Source organism: Pithys albifrons, chromosome 18, assembly GCF_047495875.1.
Source record: "Pithys albifrons albifrons isolate INPA30051 chromosome 18, PitAlb_v1, whole genome shotgun sequence".
Taxonomy (NCBI): domain Eukaryota; kingdom Metazoa; phylum Chordata; class Aves; order Passeriformes; family Thamnophilidae; genus Pithys; species Pithys albifrons.
Genome location: NC_092475.1, coordinates 1,577,916 through 1,595,836, shown reverse-complemented (window position 1 = coordinate 1,595,836; position 17,921 = coordinate 1,577,916). Strand labels below are relative to the sequence as shown.

The 17,921-nt window shown below is 62.3% G+C and overlaps 2 protein-coding genes across 2 annotated transcripts; both read left to right on the top strand.

The window, feature by feature from the left end:
* Positions 1–3,305: 3,305 nt before the first annotated feature.
* On the top strand, positions 3,306–13,036 carry XKR7 (XK related 7). The gene is made up of 3 exons (XM_071572625.1): positions 3,306–3,840; positions 9,028–9,227; positions 9,313–13,036. The coding sequence occupies exons 1-3, from the start codon at positions 3,416–3,418 to the stop codon at positions 10,263–10,265; spliced, it is 1,578 nt and encodes a 525-aa protein (XP_071428726.1). The 5' UTR covers positions 3,306–3,415; the 3' UTR covers positions 10,266–13,036.
* Positions 13,037–13,950: 914 nt separating this feature from the next.
* On the top strand, positions 13,951–17,500 carry CCM2L (CCM2 like scaffold protein). Its single transcript, XM_071572845.1, has 10 exons — positions 13,951–14,036; positions 14,338–14,505; positions 14,679–14,762; positions 14,858–15,041; positions 15,321–15,775; positions 15,859–15,994; positions 16,118–16,181; positions 16,401–16,548; positions 16,682–16,820; positions 17,026–17,500. The coding sequence occupies exons 1-10, from the start codon at positions 14,007–14,009 to the stop codon at positions 17,304–17,306; spliced, it is 1,689 nt and encodes a 562-aa protein (XP_071428946.1). The 5' UTR covers positions 13,951–14,006; the 3' UTR covers positions 17,307–17,500.
* The last annotated feature ends 421 nt before the right edge of the window (positions 17,501–17,921 follow it).

Sequence of the window (17,921 nt, the reverse complement as noted above, 5' to 3'; positions counted from 1 at the left end):
GATCTCCTCCGCCTGTGGCAGCATTGGCTGAAGTACCAGGGCTTCAGGGGAGCAGTGGGAGTGAGCACTGGGGCACACATGGGCACTCTGGGCTGGGAGTGATCCACACACACAGTCTTTCCTGACATCAGCCAGAAAATGCAATGGGATTGGGGCTGGATGCTGAGGCTGGATGCCAGTGCTGGAAAATGCTCCTTTGTCGGTGGGGGTGGTTGGCTGGAGATCTGCAGGCTGGATCTGGGACCAGTTTCTTCCATTCACCCTCTCAGGCCTGGCTGTCAGAGTCCCATCATGACAGGGCACTGGGGCTGGTTGCAGAGTGGGATGCAGGACATGGATCTGCTCCTCTCCTGCAGCCTCACCCCACAGCATCCACCATGGAGCAATTGGCTTCAGCCTCCTGCTGGGTGTGGCAGCAGCACTTGATCCTTGTTGCTTTGATGGGATCAAGAGAAGAGCTCCTGATTCCTATAGGACATGTGCTGGAATACTAACTGGAGGTGGAGCTACATTCACCTCCCATGGGACACAGTTTTCAGCCAGATGACAAAGGGCTCTGTGAGCACTGAAAGCCCATTCATCTGTCCTGCTGCACACACACGGACACAGACTCTCGAGACTGGGGTTTGGCTGCAGGGCTGGCAGCTGAATGTGGTGCTTGGGAAGCGTGGCCTGGCTGGGTGGTGGCTGCCCCCTTCAGCAGCTACAAACCTTCTCCCACCACCTCCCCAGCAGCCCTTGTACTGCCCAGCAAAGCTGGGATGAGGGAGAGCTTTCAGAGTCTGTGCAGGAGGGTTAGGAAGGCGGTGGGAATGGGATGAAATGGGGATGGGGATGGGGATGGAAACAGGCTGTGTCCTGACAGCAGTAGAAGGAAACACAGTGATTCTGGGGTTGCCAATGACAGTGCAATGAAGGCAGGGCTTTGCTGGGAATGTTTTGCTGCATGGAAGGGTAGGGCCTGCTCTCCCTGGAAAGGTGGGGCTCAGCTCAGCACAGGCACAGGAGAAGCTGCAGCTGAGGGATCACAGAGCCACGGGCACCTGGAAAACGTTCCCAGGGCAGCAAGCAGGGGTGATGCTGTGTGCTGTGGCCTCTCCACAGCCAAGCTCTGAGCCAGCCACAAATCATTATGGATTTCTCCTCCTGGAGCCAGTGCCAAGGGCAGAACCTTCTGCTTGGAAGCTGGACTCAGATGGGGAGCAGAGGTCCATTTGAACCAGTTCCCCTGGGAACTGGGCAGTCAGAGGGAGAGGCCACTCGCCCAGTGCCGGGGGCTGCTTTGCTTTGCTGTGTGTTTTGTGGAAAGAGCAGGTTTGGTTTCATCATGTTCCTTTTTGTTCTTTGCAGCCCTTTTCTGTATGCAGCCAGAAACCCTCCCTGCCTGCTGGCAGCTGCACAGGAAGCTTCGGGGATGTTTATAGGGTTTTTTTCTCTCTTCTCTTTTCATGTGGCTGCTGGGGCCTGTTGTTAAGATAAATCAGACTTCAAACCATGGTCTCCATGTTTTGAGGCTGTGGATCTTTAACTGCTGTTTCAGAGGGAATGTTTCTGGTTCAGGGAAGAAAAATGCATCTGTCTCTCCCTGATTTCCAGGTCCCCTCTCCCTGGCGCTGTGCCCACCATCACAGCAACATGGGCTCTGCTCCATCACCCCAGCTAAGACAGAGAGACTCCAGGGACTTATCCCAAATAGGTTTGGGGTGGCCAGGCAATGGTGGGTGCTCTGCCCAGCAGATCCAATCCTTGGAAGGGACCCTGTCCTGCCTGACAGCTGGTGGAAAGCTCCTTTTTTCAGTCTCTGGGAAGCATCCCCTCCCCCAGGCAGGCAGTTGTGGAGGGGATCTGTCAGGAGCATCTCAAGGTGAGGTGTTTCAGTCACATTACCCATGATAATACATTCAGCACAGGGAGAGCCTTGCCGAGAGCTCAGCTGCTCTCTTGTGCAGAGTAACACCTTCACTGCACTGGATCATGCCCCAGGAACACAGACTCTCCCCTCCTCGGGTTTGTGCTGAACCCCCTTGCTGCCCTGCAAGGCAGAATTTGGAAGCTGGCTGTGTTTCCCGGAGTCAAACACGAATCCCCTTGCAGTGTGCCATGATGTGCTGATTGTGGGCCAGGCTCCAGCCACGTGCAGGGCTGCTCCATGGGCAGACAAACAGGGCTGAGCCTTGGGGGCTGAGCCTGAGCGAGCCAGAGCCTGTCCCCACGGGCTGGGGCTGGAGCTGCCTTCAGGAGGCAGCTGCTTCCATGCGGTCACCCTCCCTGGAGAGCCACCACAAAGCAGAGAAAGCCCTTTCCCTCCCAGCAGTGCCAGGGATGCCGGCACAGTGCTGCTCCTGGTGCCAGCATGTCCTGGGGGGGTACAGCCTCTCACTCTGCCCAACACGGTTTGTCCAAACCCTGATGGGCAGCAGGCAAAGGAGAGATGGTGGGGCAGAGCCAAGAGGTTGTGCACCCAAACACCAGCACCCTGGTTGGACCCAGAGCTTGGCACTTCACCTTCAGGGGTGTCCCCAAGGCTGGGGAATGACACGTGTAACTCTTTATGGAGTTTCATTTCAGAAACAACAAAACCTGCTACCAAACCCCATCTTTCGTCTTTTCAAAGGGGATACACCTTCTGTGACCAACCTGGTCCAGGGAAAGGCAATCCTGCCCATGGCAGGGGGTTGGAATGAGGTGAGCTTTGAGGTCCCTTCCAACCCAAACCATTCCATGATTCTATGACTCTCCCTCCAAAGCAGGGCTCGGGTCCAGCTCAAGCAGCTGCTGCTGGGATCCTCTCCAGCTGCCTCAGGCAAGACCCTGGTGGTCTGTGACCCCGCCCCAGCTCCGGGGGAGCAAAGGCACCCACACCTCCACGCACCTGCACCTTGGGAGGCTCATCCCACCCTCTCCCACCCCCGGGCTGGTCAGAGGAGCAGGGTCTTGCCTGGACTGAGCCTCGGGGGCCAGAGGAGCCCGGGGTGCCCAGCAGCTTCCCGGGGAGCTCCAGCCCTTCTTGGGCTGGTGAGGGGATAATCGGACAGCGCGGCCACTGCCCCGGGGGTTCCACTGGGACCGAGGCGGGGTGCAGGGGGGTCCCCGCTGGCACCGCGCGGTGCTCGGCGGGTCCGGGCGGTTCTTCCCGGCGGGGCTCGGGGGAGGGGCCGGTTGCCCTTCCCAGCGCGGGGCGGCGCCCACCGGCACCGAGCGCTCCTCCGGGACCCCGCGGCGCCGGCGGGCGGGGCCGCTGCCCCTTCCGACGGGGGAGCGGCGGGACCCGCCGCGGGCTCCCGGCGCCGGCCGGGGGGGAGCCGGTGCCGGCGGGCGCGGGGCGAGGCCGGCGGAGGCGGGCGCTGCCGGGGCGGGCTCCATCCCTCCGGAAGTCTCTCCCGCTCCCTCCTTTCTCCTCCTTTCTCCCGACAACATGGCCGCGAAGTCGGACGGCGGCGGCGGCGGCCCGGCCGTGCTGCTGGAGAGCCCCGAGGGCGGCGGCGGGCGGCGGGAGGCGGGCGCGGCCCCGCCGGCGCGGCGGTACCGGCTGCGGGACGGCTGCTGGGTGTTCTGCGCGCTGCTCGTCTGCTTCGCGGACGGCGCCTCGGACCTGTGGCTGGCGGCCCATTACTACGTGCGGGGGCAGCGGTGGTGGTTCGGGCTGACGCTGCTGTTCGTGCTGCTGCCCTCGCTCGTGGTGCAGATGCTCAGCCTCAGGTGGTTCGTGTACGACTTCGCCGCCAGCACCAAGGACAGCGGCGCCGGCACCAAGGACAGCGGCCCCCGCGGCTGCTGCCGCCTCTGCGTCTGGCTGCTGCAGGGCCTGATCCACCTCCTGCAGCTGGGGCAGGTCTGGAGGTACGGGGGTACCTGGGGGTGGGAGTGCGGGGACCATGGGGCGGCTGCAGCACCTGATCCACCTGCTGCCGCTGGGGCAGTTCTGGAGGTACCAGGGAGGTTGTGGGGATAGAGGGGTGTGGGTGTACAGGGAGGATGGGTGTACAGGGGGCATGGGGGTACTGGAAGGATGGGGATGTTTCTGGGACTGACACACCTGCTGCACCCAGGGCAGGTCTGGAGGTACGGGGGTACCCGGGGGATGGGGGTACAGGGGGCTGAGATGGGGCTGTTGCATGGCCTGATTCAACTGCTGCAGCTGGAGCAGGTCTGGAGGTACAGCAGGAGGGGTGAGATGGGGGTCATGGAGCCAGGCAGGGGCTGGAGGGAGTGGCAGGTACAGCAGGGATATGGGTGGAGATAACAGCATTGTGTCCACGGGAGGGGATGGCAGGGTACGGGGGTAAGTGGGTGGGGCTGGCGAGGTACAACAGTGGTCCTGCCAGCTGAGAGGGTCACAGAGATAATCCCTGTGCAGCCCCAGAAGGATGGGTGGTGGGAGAGAGCCACCAGCTGTGACCACACGTGGGTGTGGGTAGGATCTGTGGGTGTGGATGTGGGTGAGAAGCTGCAGCCCAGCTCAGTGCCACAGCCCTGCCATCCCTGCTGCTGGGTGTGCTGGGCCTGCTGCAGACATGCCTGGCCATGGCAGTGTGGTTCTGGGGGTGTGAAGTGCTTCTGCTGGGCCCTGAACACGTTGGGGATCATCCCTCTGTATCTGTGGCAGGGTGCGTGAGATGCTGGTGGTCCCCAACCTGTCCAGGCTCCTCAGCTGCCCCATTCTGGTCCTGGGGCACAGGCAGGGCAAGTGGCAGCCAGGCAGGCTGGGGCAGCTAGATGCCTCTCTGCAGAGCCCCCAGAAGCCTGAGCTGATGCTTTCTTGGCACCTTCCTCTCCTGTGCTGTGGAGCCAGCCCTGTGCCCTCCAGCTCTGCTGAGTATCATCTCTGGGTGCTGGGGAAGAGCTGGGTGCTGGCACCGAGTGGCTCCCAAGGAGCTGGTGCTGTGAGGGCAGACAATGGCAAATTCTCGGAACAATGCATGGAGCAGGCAGGGCTGCCGGCTCGGGTTTCCATCCTGTTTCCCCTCCTGAGTGCTGTAGTAGAGGCTCCTCACTCCCTGTTTGTGTCTGCATGTTCATTCCTCTGCTGCTCCCCCTGGAATGCTCCAGGGTGTGTAACTTTGTTTGAAAGTGCAGAGTGTGCTGTGCTAAAGGGGCTCCTGCCCCTTCCCTTGCCAACTCACCTGCCCTCCCTGATCTCCCCATCCCTGGGGCCACTCTGGTGGTCTACTGGCTGCAGGGTGGGGGCAAACCCTGCTTCAGTATGTGGGGGGAGCTGATGAGGGAGAGGACAGGCGCTCTCTGGCCCTGCCTTCAGTCAGCCTTGGCCTGGGCACACCTGATCCCAGCCTGAGCTGGAGCCAAGCCACGCCGGGGGCTTTGCTCCCAGGGGTGTCAGGCCCGCTCTCAGATCGGCTGCACCACGGATGCTTCTAAGCCAATTAAAGCGGGAACTCTCAGCACTCACCCTTCAGGACATGTTGGTCTCAAGCAGCAGCTGAGGCTCTTTCTAATCTCAGGATTTGGGATTAGCTTGGGTGACCAGTTAAATGCAGTTCGTTAAACCCATTAGTAAGGCTGGATCTGGTGCAGGTGGATGTGACAGTTAGAATAGTGTTGGATAAATGCTGAAGGCAAGGCTTTTCCCTGGTCAAAGCACTGTATCTCTTGCCAAACATCTCCCCTTTCCTGATTCACCCATCTCCTCCCTCACCTCGTGCAGATCTCACCTCTACCAAACCTACTGCACAGCCCTGAGTCCCACCTGTGACAAAGACCCCCAGTCCCAAAACCACAGCTGCTTCCCAGCACTGGCACTGAGGTTATCCCAAATTAAAGCTCCTGGAGTTGGTTGTCATCGGCATGTTCCCGATGCACATCCACACTCTGCCCCAGCTGGTCTCCAGAGGCAGTGCCAGCAGCATGGCCATGTACTTGTGCAAGGAGCAGCTGTGGGGCCTGTCCCCAGCCAGCCCCATGCCACCACCATCCTTGTGGTTGTACTTGGATGGTTTGGCAGCCCAGGAATTGTTATCCACTCACAAAGAGTCACCAGCTTCTTCACCAAAGCAGCTCCACAGGGCAGGGATGCTGTGTGTGCCAGTTCACCTCCTGCCTGGCAGCATTCCAGGGTCCCCTGCCATCTCTGTGGGCTGGCATCTGGCCAGGATGTCTCTGTGGGTCCCACTGGCTGAGCACATGCCTGTGCCCATATCTGTGTTATCCCAGGGTCACTCATGGTTTGACTGCCTGGGGATCACTGTGGCCAGGTCTGGCCTGCCCTCTCCATCTGCAGATCCTTCCCAAAAGCCTCAGCATCCTCTGCTGGCTTGGGACCCAGTGCCACCCGTCAGTCCTGGTGCCAGTCTGGTAGCAGTCCTGGAGGGCAAGTGCATCCTGGGTGGGCTCACAAGGGGTGGCAGAGCTGGGATTTGCAGGTTTTCACCACCACCACCATGTGGTCTCAGGGCTTTGCTTTGCCTGCATCGGGTCAGGAACCCTCCCAGCCCTGGAAGAACCCAGCTTTGGGATGCAGCTGGCTTGTCCCACTGCAGAACCCAGTGCTGGGGGTCTCCACATGGCCCTGGTGCACAGGACAAGGGGCTTTTTAGGGCCAGACCAAGCCTTTCCATGCCATCAGCTGCTTCTGTCTGCCCTGGGCACCCAGAGCACCTTGGGGTCTGGGGCTGGAGGGACACAGAGGCTTTGTCTGTGAGGTGACGTGGGTGCACGTGCAGCTCTCCCTGATGATCTGACTTGGTGGAATGTGTAAGGGATTAAAATGGCTGTAACAGGGAAGCAATTTTCTCCTTGTATAAATACAGGATTAAAGGATGAGATCCCAAATTACCTTCTAGGAAAATCACACTCCCTATTGCTCACCCTGGGACCGGAGGGTCCCTCATCCTTTTTCATCTGAGGATGATGATTAGAAGATTTGTTTATAACCAGAGTTGGGCTTTTTTCCTTGTCCTTTTTTTGCAACACCTGAAAAATAAGGATCAGTATCTGGGACCTGGGGGCAAACGGTGACACTGGTGACAAACCCAGCTGTGGTGGGGCTCTGGCAAACCCAGCACCCACCCAAGCCACCACCTTCCTGCTGCAGGGGTTTCATTGGATCACTCTTTGCAATACAAAGGAGGGAGCAATTAGCCCTGAGAGCTCTTGCTGTCGGTTTCTGCCTCATCATCAGTTTTTTTGAAAATTAAATGATTTTTTTCCAAGTGATTGATTCTGTGTTTCCCGTGCAGCTGCTGTGGTGCAGGGCTGGGGAGTGCCCGCCACGCTGGCAGCACTGGCATCATTTTCTGGGCTGAAACACCACGGCATGATCAAATGCAGAGCAAATAAGAACCAACATTTCATTCAGACGAGTTGACGGGAGATGAAATCTCATTTTAATGAGACCTGTGGAGCTGGTGGGGAGGCAGGAGGATAATTGTGCCCTCACTGAAGCATGGGGAGGCTGTGGGTCACTTGTTGAGCAGTGGAGGAGAAAGGGCCAGCAGCTCTGGGGTCCATGTGGGGTCCACGTGGTATTGTGGCACTGATGAGCCCAATTATCAAGGCTGACTGCAGGGACAGGATGAGCTCACCAATGCCCAAGCCTGGTTCATACATGGGTGTCCCAGGATGGCAGTGATTTCTTCTCCTGTTCTTTCCCCTGTTCTGTGCCTTCCCTTGCTGGGCTGTCCTCTGGTTTGCTCCCCCAGCAGCAAGGGGGGGCCCTTCTGCAGGGTGGTGGTCATGGCGGTGCCACAACTGCAGTGCTGGCCTGGCAGGCTGTGAGCAGGTGGCACTGGGATGCAGATCTGTGCTGGGAGCCAGGAACCGGGTGGCCACAGCCTCTTCCCCCTGAGCAGTGAGGGACAGGCTGCAGCAAAGGCTAAAATTAGGTGCTGCCCTCAAGGTGGAGGTGAAAGCGTCACTGTGACACCAATAGAGAAGCAGGGGCTGGGAGCAGGGCTGGCCAGGGCAGAGCAGATGGCAGCAGGGTGACATAGAGGCTTGGTGGCCCCAGCTGATGGCCCTCACTGTGCAGCCCAGGAGTGGGAGCACTCAGCTGTCCCTGCAGTTGGAGCAGGGCTGGCTCCTGCCTCTTCCTGCTGACAGATGAGCTGAAAGTGCTGGGATCAGGCTTTCTCCCATGCTCTGGGCTGATGGAATTGGCTGGCAGCACATTCTGGAGCTGATGGAGAAGCCATTGCTCTGCCAGAGAATTTTTTTATTCACTGGGAGGAATCTATGGCCTGAGGTCCTCCTGCTGCACTTTTCTCTTCTTATCCAGCTCCCTCCTTGTCGTCAGCAGAGCCCTGGCCATGGTGCAGGCAGGGCTGCCCGGGGATGCCCTGCCTGGCTGGCCCTGTGTCCCCTCCTGTGGTGCCGGATCTGGCCCAGTGCCAGGGGAGGGTCCCTGGTGGTGGTGACTCAGCCGGGCGTGCGTCGGTGCCACGCACACCTCCACTGACCCCCGGCCAACAACCAGATGGCCAAGGCCAGTGTGTGGCCGTGCCCACAGCCCTGCCAAGAGCCGAGGCAGCGCCGCCACGAGCGCCGGGAGCTTCCCGCGGGCAGCACGGCACAACCAGCTGGTGCCTCCATCCTGGCCAGGTCGGGGGGAAGCAGGGTGGGCTCCGTGCCAGCTGGGACCAAAATATCCCTTTTGAGAAGTAGCCGGATGTTGGTGCTAAGCTGGGGCAATCTGAATCTATGGGAGGGGCTGTGGGTGATATTCCTGGTTTTGGGGGATCCAGATCCTGCATAGGAGAGGAAGGGTTGGGGTGATGGCTGGGTAGGCACCCTGATGTCTGTGTGGGCAGTGGGGTGATGGCCCAGGGCAGTGGGGTGTTGAGCTGGCTTTGCACAAGCTGCACCTTCCTAAATCAGAGCCCTGGGGTAGGATAGAGACTTGCTCAGCATCGCCGCTGCCCTGTAACCTCCAACACCCCTGGCCTAGGGGCATTTCCAGGACCCCAAATCAGGGAAACAGATTGGCAGCAGCCACAGAGCAGTCCTGGCATAGGCGAGGCAAGCTCAGCTGCCCGGGCAGTGTGGGCTTGTCTCACCCTTCCCAACCTTGCACAGGTACCTCCGCACACTGTACCTGGGGCTGCAGAGCCGCTGGCAGGCCGAGCACCGCCGGCGCCACTTCTACTGGCGGATGATGTTCGAGAGCGCAGACATCAGCATGCTGAGGCTGCTGGAAGCCTTCCTCAAGAGTGCGCCCCAGCTCGTGCTGCAGCTCAGCATCATGGTGCAGCAGAACAGCATCGAGCCTCTGCAGGGTAAGGGGCTGCCCCCACCGAGGGGATGGGGGCAGCGGGAGGGGGGTCTCTGGCCTGCACAGGCTCTCACAGCCGCTCCCCACAGGGTTCTCGGCCTCAGCCTCGCTGGTCTCGCTGGCCTGGATGATTGCGTCCTACCAGAAGGTGCTGCGGGACTCGCGGGAGGACAAGATGCCCATGTCCTACAAGGGCGCCGTGGTGCAGATCCTCTGGCACCTCTTCACCATCGCTGCCCGCGCCATCGCCTTTGCCCTCTTCGCTTCCGTGTTCCAGCTCTACTTCGGCATCTTCATCGTCACCCACTGGTGCATCATGACCTTCTGGATCATCCAGGGCGAGACGGATTTCTGCATGTCCAAGTGGGAGGAGATCATCTACAACATGGTGGTGGGCATCATCTACATCTTCTGCTGGTTCAACGTCAAGGAGGGAAGGAGCCGCTACCGCATGTGCATCTACTACATCATCACACTGTCGGAAAACGCCGCCCTCACCATCCTCTGGTTCCTCTACTACGACCGCAAGACCACCTCCGACTTCGACGCCTTAATCCTAGTCTGTGTGGTCAGCTCCAGTTTTGCCCTTGGCATCTTCTTCATGTTCATCTACTACTGCCTCTTGCACCCCAACGGCCCCATTTTCAGCCACCGCAACGTGGGCTGCATCTTCCGGCAGCAGCCGGCGCCGGTGCCGGGGTCCCCCACGGACGCCGTCACCAGCCCCCCGCGCTCGCTGCCGCGGACTACAGGGGGGGAGCGGGAAGGGGCGCCGGGGGAGCGGGACAGCTGCGTGCCCGTCTTCCAGGTGAGACCCTGCGCCCCGCCGGCGGCGGCCGCCCGCGCCCCGCGGACAGAGGGGCCCGTCATCCGCATTGACCTGCCCAGGAAGAAGTACCCGGCCTGGGATGCCCATTTCATCGACCGGCGCCTGAGGAAAACCATCCTGGCGCTGGAATACGCGTCGCCCACCACCCCACGCCTGCAGTACCGCACCCCCGGCGCCCCCCAGGAGGTGCTGGAGTATGAGACCACCGTGTAGGGCGGGGGGGCATGGGGCTGTGGCGGGAGCCCTGGTGCCTTCCTGGCCACCCTGCGTCTCCACAGCCGTTTGCCTTCCGTTGGGTTTGCCGGCTCTGCCATGTCGTTGTGCCGAGTGCCCCACGGGTGGTGGCCAGGGAGGTCTCTTGGTGCTATCCCCCTTCTCACGCCGCCCTCCTGCAGCCCAGACCCCTGTCCCACCTGATGGCGGATGCCCCCATGCCCCCCCAGGGCCCATCCTTGCCAAAATACCTCACCGGTGCCTGAGCCCCAGGCAGTGGGTGCTGTGGCCCGTGTCAGTGGTACGGGATGGGGATTGGGGGCCCCCCAGTCTGGGGCCATGATGGGGCACAGCAAGGCATGGTGGGCAGCACATGGGGACACAGGTGCCTGTGCCATGGCAGAGCCGTGCGGCTGGAATGGGCTGCACTGGGGCGTGCGTGGGGCTTGTCACACCCAGTGAGTTGGGACAGGGACAACCGGGGTCCATCCAGCCCTGCCAATGTCTCCCAATTCTCCCACACCCTGCAGCACCAACCCTTGGGGAGCCCCTTCATCTCCATCCTCAGCCCCTCCAGCTCAGAATTGAGCCATGTCCCCAACCCTATGGGGTCCACACTGTCCTATGGGGCACAGACCCTGGCCCGGGGGGGCTCTTGTGGGTGGGCACAGACCCTGCCTCCCTGATCCTGAGCTGAGCCCCCACCTGTGGCTGGGATGGCTGTGCCCCATCCTCCCCCCTCACATCCCCACAGGAACTGCTTCATCTCATCGGGTTTGTTTTCACCTGAATGGTGACATTTTGTGTGATATTTTCTACCTCCGCTGGGGCCGGGGGTTGCAGGGCCTGGCTGGCACTGCTGAGGGGTGTGTGTGGGGCCGCTGGCGTTCCCTAAAGGGGGATTCACCCCCAGCCGTTCTCCCCTCCTGGGTTTGGCATCACTTCCCACCCGGGAGCCTTTCCATTCACTCACCCATTGGCATCAGACCCCTCCAGCTCCCCAGTGTAAATCAGAGCTGGGATCCTCCCTCTCCTAGCCTCACCCCATGCCCACCCTGCCTCCTCCCTGTCCCCACCTTGCCTGCCCCTGCCTGCTCCTGTCTCCCCAGAGGAGTAGGACTGCCCCGGGCTCCGGGTTTGAATGTGTCCCTGGTCCTGCCCGATCCTTCAGCCCCACCAAGGGGCTGTGCTGAATGTACCCTGTGCCCCCCCGGGCCAGGACTGTCCTAGTGGGGTGCGTGTGTGTCTGTCCGTGTGTGTGTGGATGTGTGTGCAGGGGCTGGCAGGGGCTTGCAGGGGAGGGGAGCTCTCTGATCTCCCAGCTGTGCACTGCCCCAGCCCCTCGGCCCCTGCACCCATGGCCCCTGTGCCTTCTCCACAACCCCTGGGCTCCGTGTACAGCCCCCAGGGTCCTCTGGCTGCCCCAAGCCACGGTGCCAAGCCCTGCCCAGGCAGGGGAGCACAGGCAGCACCAACAGCCCCTCCATGCCAGGGGAAACCATGTGGGGCACCAGAGGATAGGAGGGCTGGGATGGCAGAGCTGCACCTGGGAATGGTTGGGATGTGGGGTCCCTGAGGGCTGGCATGGGGGCTCGGCCCCATGACACGGTTTGGATTGGTGGGTGGGTGTGCAGTGGTGGTGGCATCACGTTGCTTTTATTTCCCATTTATCAGTAGCTGGAGCGGCAGATGGCTGGGCTGGCCATCGCTGGGGGCACTGGTGCTAACTGGTGCTAATTGGAAGCCTTGGAAACCCTTTATGAGGAGGTTGCAGAGCATGGCTGGGGCTGGGCAGCGGGCTGGGCCCCCCAGCACCTGCACCCCTCCTACATCGCCATCATGGGCAGGCCCTGGCAGCCCCAGGCATGGGGTGACTCTGTGGGGGGGTCTCTTTTCCTCAGGGAAGGTGGGGGGCAGCGGCCAGGAGCACTGGGGCTTCATCCCTGCAGCACTGAGCAGCATCCCTGCAGCCCCTGTGTAGTGCCCAGGTGGTGGTGACTCCTTGCTGGGTCCTGTTTCACCAGAGATGGGGACAAACCACATGGGGACTGGGAGCCAGCATGGGGTGGCTCTTCTGGGCTCTCCCTGCCCCAGTCCCGTCCCTGTCCCCTGCAGGGCAGGACACCATTCAGGGTGACCTGCACACCCCTTGCCCTTCACCTCCGGGGTTTGTGTGGGGACCCCAGGGCCACACCGGCAGGACAGAGGGACACTTTTCTATGCACTCAAGCCACGGTACCGTCAGCCCTGGGCAGCTCCAGGCAGGGCATTCTGGCCACGCATGGGGCTCAGGGGGAGCCCCTGGGCCCTGCTCCTGCCCTGGGGCTCAGCCAGGCTGCCCCTTGTCCCCCACCCAGCCTGTGCCACAGGGCCAGCCAAACTCAGTGCCCCGCTGCCCGCGGCAGCACCGGGATGGCAGCCCATGCCCACCAGGACCACAACAAGGGGGCACGACTGGGGACCAAACAGTTACAGAATGGGTGCAGCTCCAGGGCTGCTCCAGCTTCAGGGAGTGAGGGAAGTTCGTTCTGGCAGGAGCTGCCGCAGGGTCTCAGCCACATCCCTGCCCCACCCCGGCACTGGGACCCGGCGGCTGCTGTCATGTACTGTAAATACTCAGTGTGCCACCTTCCTCTCTGGGACCCTCAGCGCGGGCGGGGGTGAGTGAGAGGCCGGGGTCCGTCCCGAGACTTTTTTGTATACCACAAACTTTTTGTATATTTTTAATTTTGCTGCAACATGAGATATTAAATTCATTTCAATAAGCCCTGCCTGTGGGATCCTGTCCTTGCTGGCACCTCTGTGTCACGGCTGGGGTCTGAAGTGGGGTGGGATGATGCTTCTCTGTCCTGGGGTGCTTGGGGACACCGGGAACAGAGCAGGATGGCTGTGGCAGTGCCACCTGCTCAGTGCCGGTGGCCCTGGCCGGTGCTGGCCCTGGAGTGGCATCCGGCAGGGAAGGGGTGCACAGGCAGGATGCAGAATCCCGGGGAGGAAACTGCCGGACAGCCACTGCCGGGACAACCTCCTCCCTGCCAGAGACCCCGATCCCCAGCCGACCCCCGGACCCATGGGGGGCTCAGACCCCACGGGTGGTGGTGGGAATGGAGTTCTGAGTGCAGCTGTGTGGGCTCCTGCCAGTATCATTCCCAGTGCCAGGACCCTGTGAGGACAGGACAGCATGGGCACAGTGAGGGCAGGGAGGCCCCAGCGCTGCCCCAGGAGGACAGGGCTGATGTGGGGTCATGGGGAAGTGAAACTGGCCCCAGACCCAGAGAGAAGACTTGTAGCAGCACGGGGCAGGGGCTGTCCACAGCAAGGTCCCAAGGGCACCTAGAGCACCTGCTCTGGTCCCAGTGCCTGCTCTGGTCGCATCCCAGCCTACTTCAGCTACTCTCTCTGCACAAATTCCAGGTGCAGTCCCAGCCCAAATGTCACCTTCTGCCTCAGTCCCAGCACCAGGACCATTCCCAGTCCGAGTCCCTGCTCCAGTCCTACTTCCCCAACTTCAGCCTCCCTTTCTGCCCAAATATCAGCCCAGTTGCAGTCCCAGTCCCAGCCTCAGTCTTGTCCCGGTCCCAGTGTCAGCCCAGCTCAGGCCGGCCCAGCCCAGCCCAGTCCCAGCACCCCCCAGGAGAGGCAGGAACTCACATCCCAGCCATCCTGGTGGAGTTTCCGACACAGGAAAGCACCGCGGCGCCGAGCGGGGCGGTGGGGGCGGCCACGGCTCCGTGTCCAGCCATGGACTGCGAGGCCAAGAAGGGAAAGAAGGTGCGTGAGGCTGGGGCTGGTGTCGCGAGGGGCTGGGGCTGGTGTCCCGTGGGGCTGACAGGAGGGTGGGAGCAGGCAAGATGCACGGGTTTGAAAGGCACTGCACCCCTCCCACAGCGCAGCAGGGAAAGGTGGGGTCCCCACTCACTGTCTCCCAACTACACAAATAATGCAGATTTTAGGTCAGCAAGCAGAGACATGCCCAGCCCATTCCCAGGTGCTGGGTGCCACGGGCCCTGTGTGTGGGTGCCAGTGTTGGGTGGCCTGTGCTGACTCCTTCCTGTGCCCGTTCCCCTGCCAGGGCTTTGTGTCGCCCATCAAGCGGCTGGTTTTCCCGAAGGCTGCGCGGAGGGCAGCGCTCCGCAGCAGCGTCTGTCGGCGCCTGCTGCACTCCGTGCCCCTCTATCCCCCTGACTACCTGATCGACCCCCAGATCCTGCTGCACGACTATGTGGAGAAGGAGGTGAAGGTAAAGGGGTTCCCAGAAATGTCTGGGGTCCCTGCCTGCCTGGGGTGGGGACATGAGACCACCACACCCTGCTGAGTTGTCTCCTCCCCTTTGGGACATGGCTGGAGGTGGAGTAGGGAGGAAATGTTCTTGCCTCAGCCTCCCCAGGCTGCCCTGAATTTTGTCTACCCCAGTTTTTAGGCCACCTGACATGGGTGACATCCTCCCTGAACCCCTCCAGCCGGGATGAGGTGCTGCAGCTGCTGGACACAGCCAGGGTAAGAGAGGTCATCACTCCCTGGGGTGTCCCCCAGCGCTGCCCAGAGGGTGGGCGCTGAGTGCCCCAAGACCCGCTTGCACTCTGTGCCCACAGCAGCTGAAGGAGCTGCCGCTGCAGACGACGCCGGAGCAGGACAGCATCCTCAGCCTCTCAGCGCGCTGCCTCCTGCTCACCTGGCGCGACAACGAGGAGCTGATCCTGCGCATCCCCACTCACGAGATCGCCGCGGCCTCTTATCTGAGAGACGACGCCCTGCACCTCCTCATCCTCAAAACCGGTGCGGGGGTCTGGCTTTGATGGGCAAACCCGGGCTCAGCTGCCAGCTGGGAGCAGGGTCCCTGGGGAGGGGGCTGTGCTCCAGCCTGCACAGGAGTGGTCTGCAGTCCCCTGCCCTGCTGCCCACATCTCACTGGGCCTACAGCCCCATCCCACGCCCCCATCCCTCTGCATCTAACTGGGCTGGTAGGACAGAGGCGCCAGGGCAGGGGCTGGTGTTCAGGCAGGGTGGGCAGCACAGACCCACGCCGTGATGCCCCGTTTCTCCCCAACGCCCCAGGCCTGGGAGTGGACCCGGTCCCCGCCGGAGGGCACCCCGAGGCAGCCCCGGCCGGCGTGCCCGAGGCGTTTCCCCCCGAGAAGCGCCCGGGGGGCTCGTGGCCGGAGGGGGGCCGGCTGGGGGGCCCGATGGAGCGGCGGCACACCATCTGCAGCCTGGACTGGCGGGCGGCGCGGGGCGGGCAGGAGGCCCGGCAGGGCGGCAGCCTGGAGCGGCGGCGGGGCGGCAGCTGGGAGCGGCGGCAGCGGGGGCGGCCGTCGGGCAGCTGGGAGCGGCGGGCGCCGTGCGGCGGCAGCTGGGAGCGGCGGCGGGCCGGCACCGCCGGCGGCAGCTGGGAGCGCGGCACCGGCTTCGGCAGCTGGGAGCGGCGGCACGCCGGCAGCAACCCCCTGGACCCCCAGGAGCCCTGCCCCGACGCCTACTCCAACCTCATCATCCTCGCCGTGCCCAACAGGGTGAGCGGCCCCGGCATGTGCCGCCCACCGCCCGCTCGCTCGCCCGCCCAGCGCGCTCAGTGCCCTCCTGCTTCCCGCTGCAGGATGCTGGTGAGGAGTCCTGTGCGCTCATCTGCCAGGTGTTCCAGATCATCTATGGGGACCAGAGCATTGAGTGCGTGGACCGGGCCGGGTACCACTACACCTCCACGCCCACACGGCCCTGGCTTTCCAGCAGGAGTGAGTGGCTGGGGTCAGGAGTGGGGACACCAAGTGGGATGACCTGGGGCTGGCAGGTTGGGGTGCATGGGCACAGCCTAAGGGTTTTGGCCTCACTATGAGATCTCGGCTCTCCCTCCCCAGGTGAGAGCTGCCGCACAGATGGGACGTATGGCTACGATGCTGACTACAGCTGCTGCAGCTCCTTGTGAGTCTGTCTCCCCCAGCGTGCCTCTGGACTGGGGTGGATGCCCTTGCCCTTGGGTGGGTGCCCCTGCTCCGGCTGGGTGCCTCTGCTCTGGGTGGGTACCTCTCCCAGCTGCAATGGTGTCCCAGCCCTGTTCCCATGGTGGGTGCTCTACAGTGGATGGAGGGCAGCTGGGCACACCAGGGGTAAAGGGACCCACTAATCCCAATCCTCCCACAGTAATGGCTCCCACGAGACCTTTGAGGCATATTACAGTGGCACCTCCTCGCCCTCCTTCCACCGCTCCCACCACAGCCTGGCCACTGCTTGCAGTGGCAGCGACCAGAGCGGCGCAGGGCTGGAGCAGCTGCAGGACTACATGGTGACGGTGCGGGCACAGGGATGGGCAGCAGGCGGGGGGTAGCAGGCAGGTCTGAGCCCCTGCACCAGAGAACAGATAGAGGGGTGGGGCTCTGTGCTGCCAGTGTCCCCAGTCCTGACCTATCCCCGTGTCACTGCAGCTGCGCAACAAGCTGTCATCACAGGAGATCCAGCAGTTTGCCCTCCTGCTCCGTGAGTACCGGCTGGGCACACCAGTGCAGGAGTACTGCACTGAGCTCCTGCGCCTCTACGGGGACCACAGGAAGTTCCTCCTCCTGGGTGAGTGTCTGCAGCCACACTGCTATCCTGCTGACAGTGCGTCCCTTGGGGATGGGGTGCTAGTGCTGGGGGTGCTCCAGGAGGTGTCAGGACCCCAGTGCTGCGGGGGACAGGGTGGGATGAGCCCCAGCCAGCAGCCGATGGGGCTGGCATTGCACCCCAGGTCACTTGGGCAGCCTCCTGAGACTCGGGGTGCCCATGACAGGAATGAGGCCCTTCATCCCTGACCAAGACATCGGATACTTTGAGACGTTCCTCGAGAGCATCGGGATCCGGGAGGGCGGGATCCTCACCGACAGCTTTGGCCGCATCAAGCGCAGCATGAGCAACACGTCAGCCTCGGCTGTGCGCAGCTATGACAGCTGGTCCCTGCGCTCAGAGTCCGAGTCCTTCAACCGCATGATCACAGACATCACCCATGATATCGAGGCACTGGCGCGGGATGAGGATGAGGAGGACGAGGAGGAAGAGGACAACTACCTGTGAGCCAGTGCCAAAACACAAGCAGCTCCCTCCTTGCTTGCTGATGCAGTGCTGCACCTTCAAGTTGAGCCTTGGAAGGTGCCCAGCTCTGTCCCAGCACCTCGGAAGGGGGTCATTGTCCCCCCATTTATCACCATGGGAGGGGACAGGGCTCTGTACTCAACAGGACAATTGGAATCACAGGGCAGTCGTGGCTATGGGGGAGCCACATGTCCTGCAGTTTCTGCAGATTTCAATTAAATGCTGGGGCTGGGAGCAGAGCAGGTTCTTTGCCAAGTAAAGGCTGAATTGGGGTGCAGGGGCTGCTGTGGTGGGGGGGTGAGCTGGGGGAGGGGCTGCTGGGCTGGGGCACCTGTCCATTGCAGTGCCACATGCAGGTCACTGCCAGAGTTGGGGTGCTCCTGGCTGGTTTAGGCTCGCCCCCGCAATATGAGGGCGCAGCGAGAGTGTGCTGGGGCGAGAGGGGGCCACAGCCGGTCCGCTGCTGCCTGCGACGCCTGTGTGACACTGTCCGGCTGCGGGTGTTTCACAAAAGGAAGTTCCTGCCCCGGGCCCCGCTTCCTGCAGCACCGCCCTGCAGCCCCTCCACCACTGAGGGACCCGGCCGTGCTCCACGCC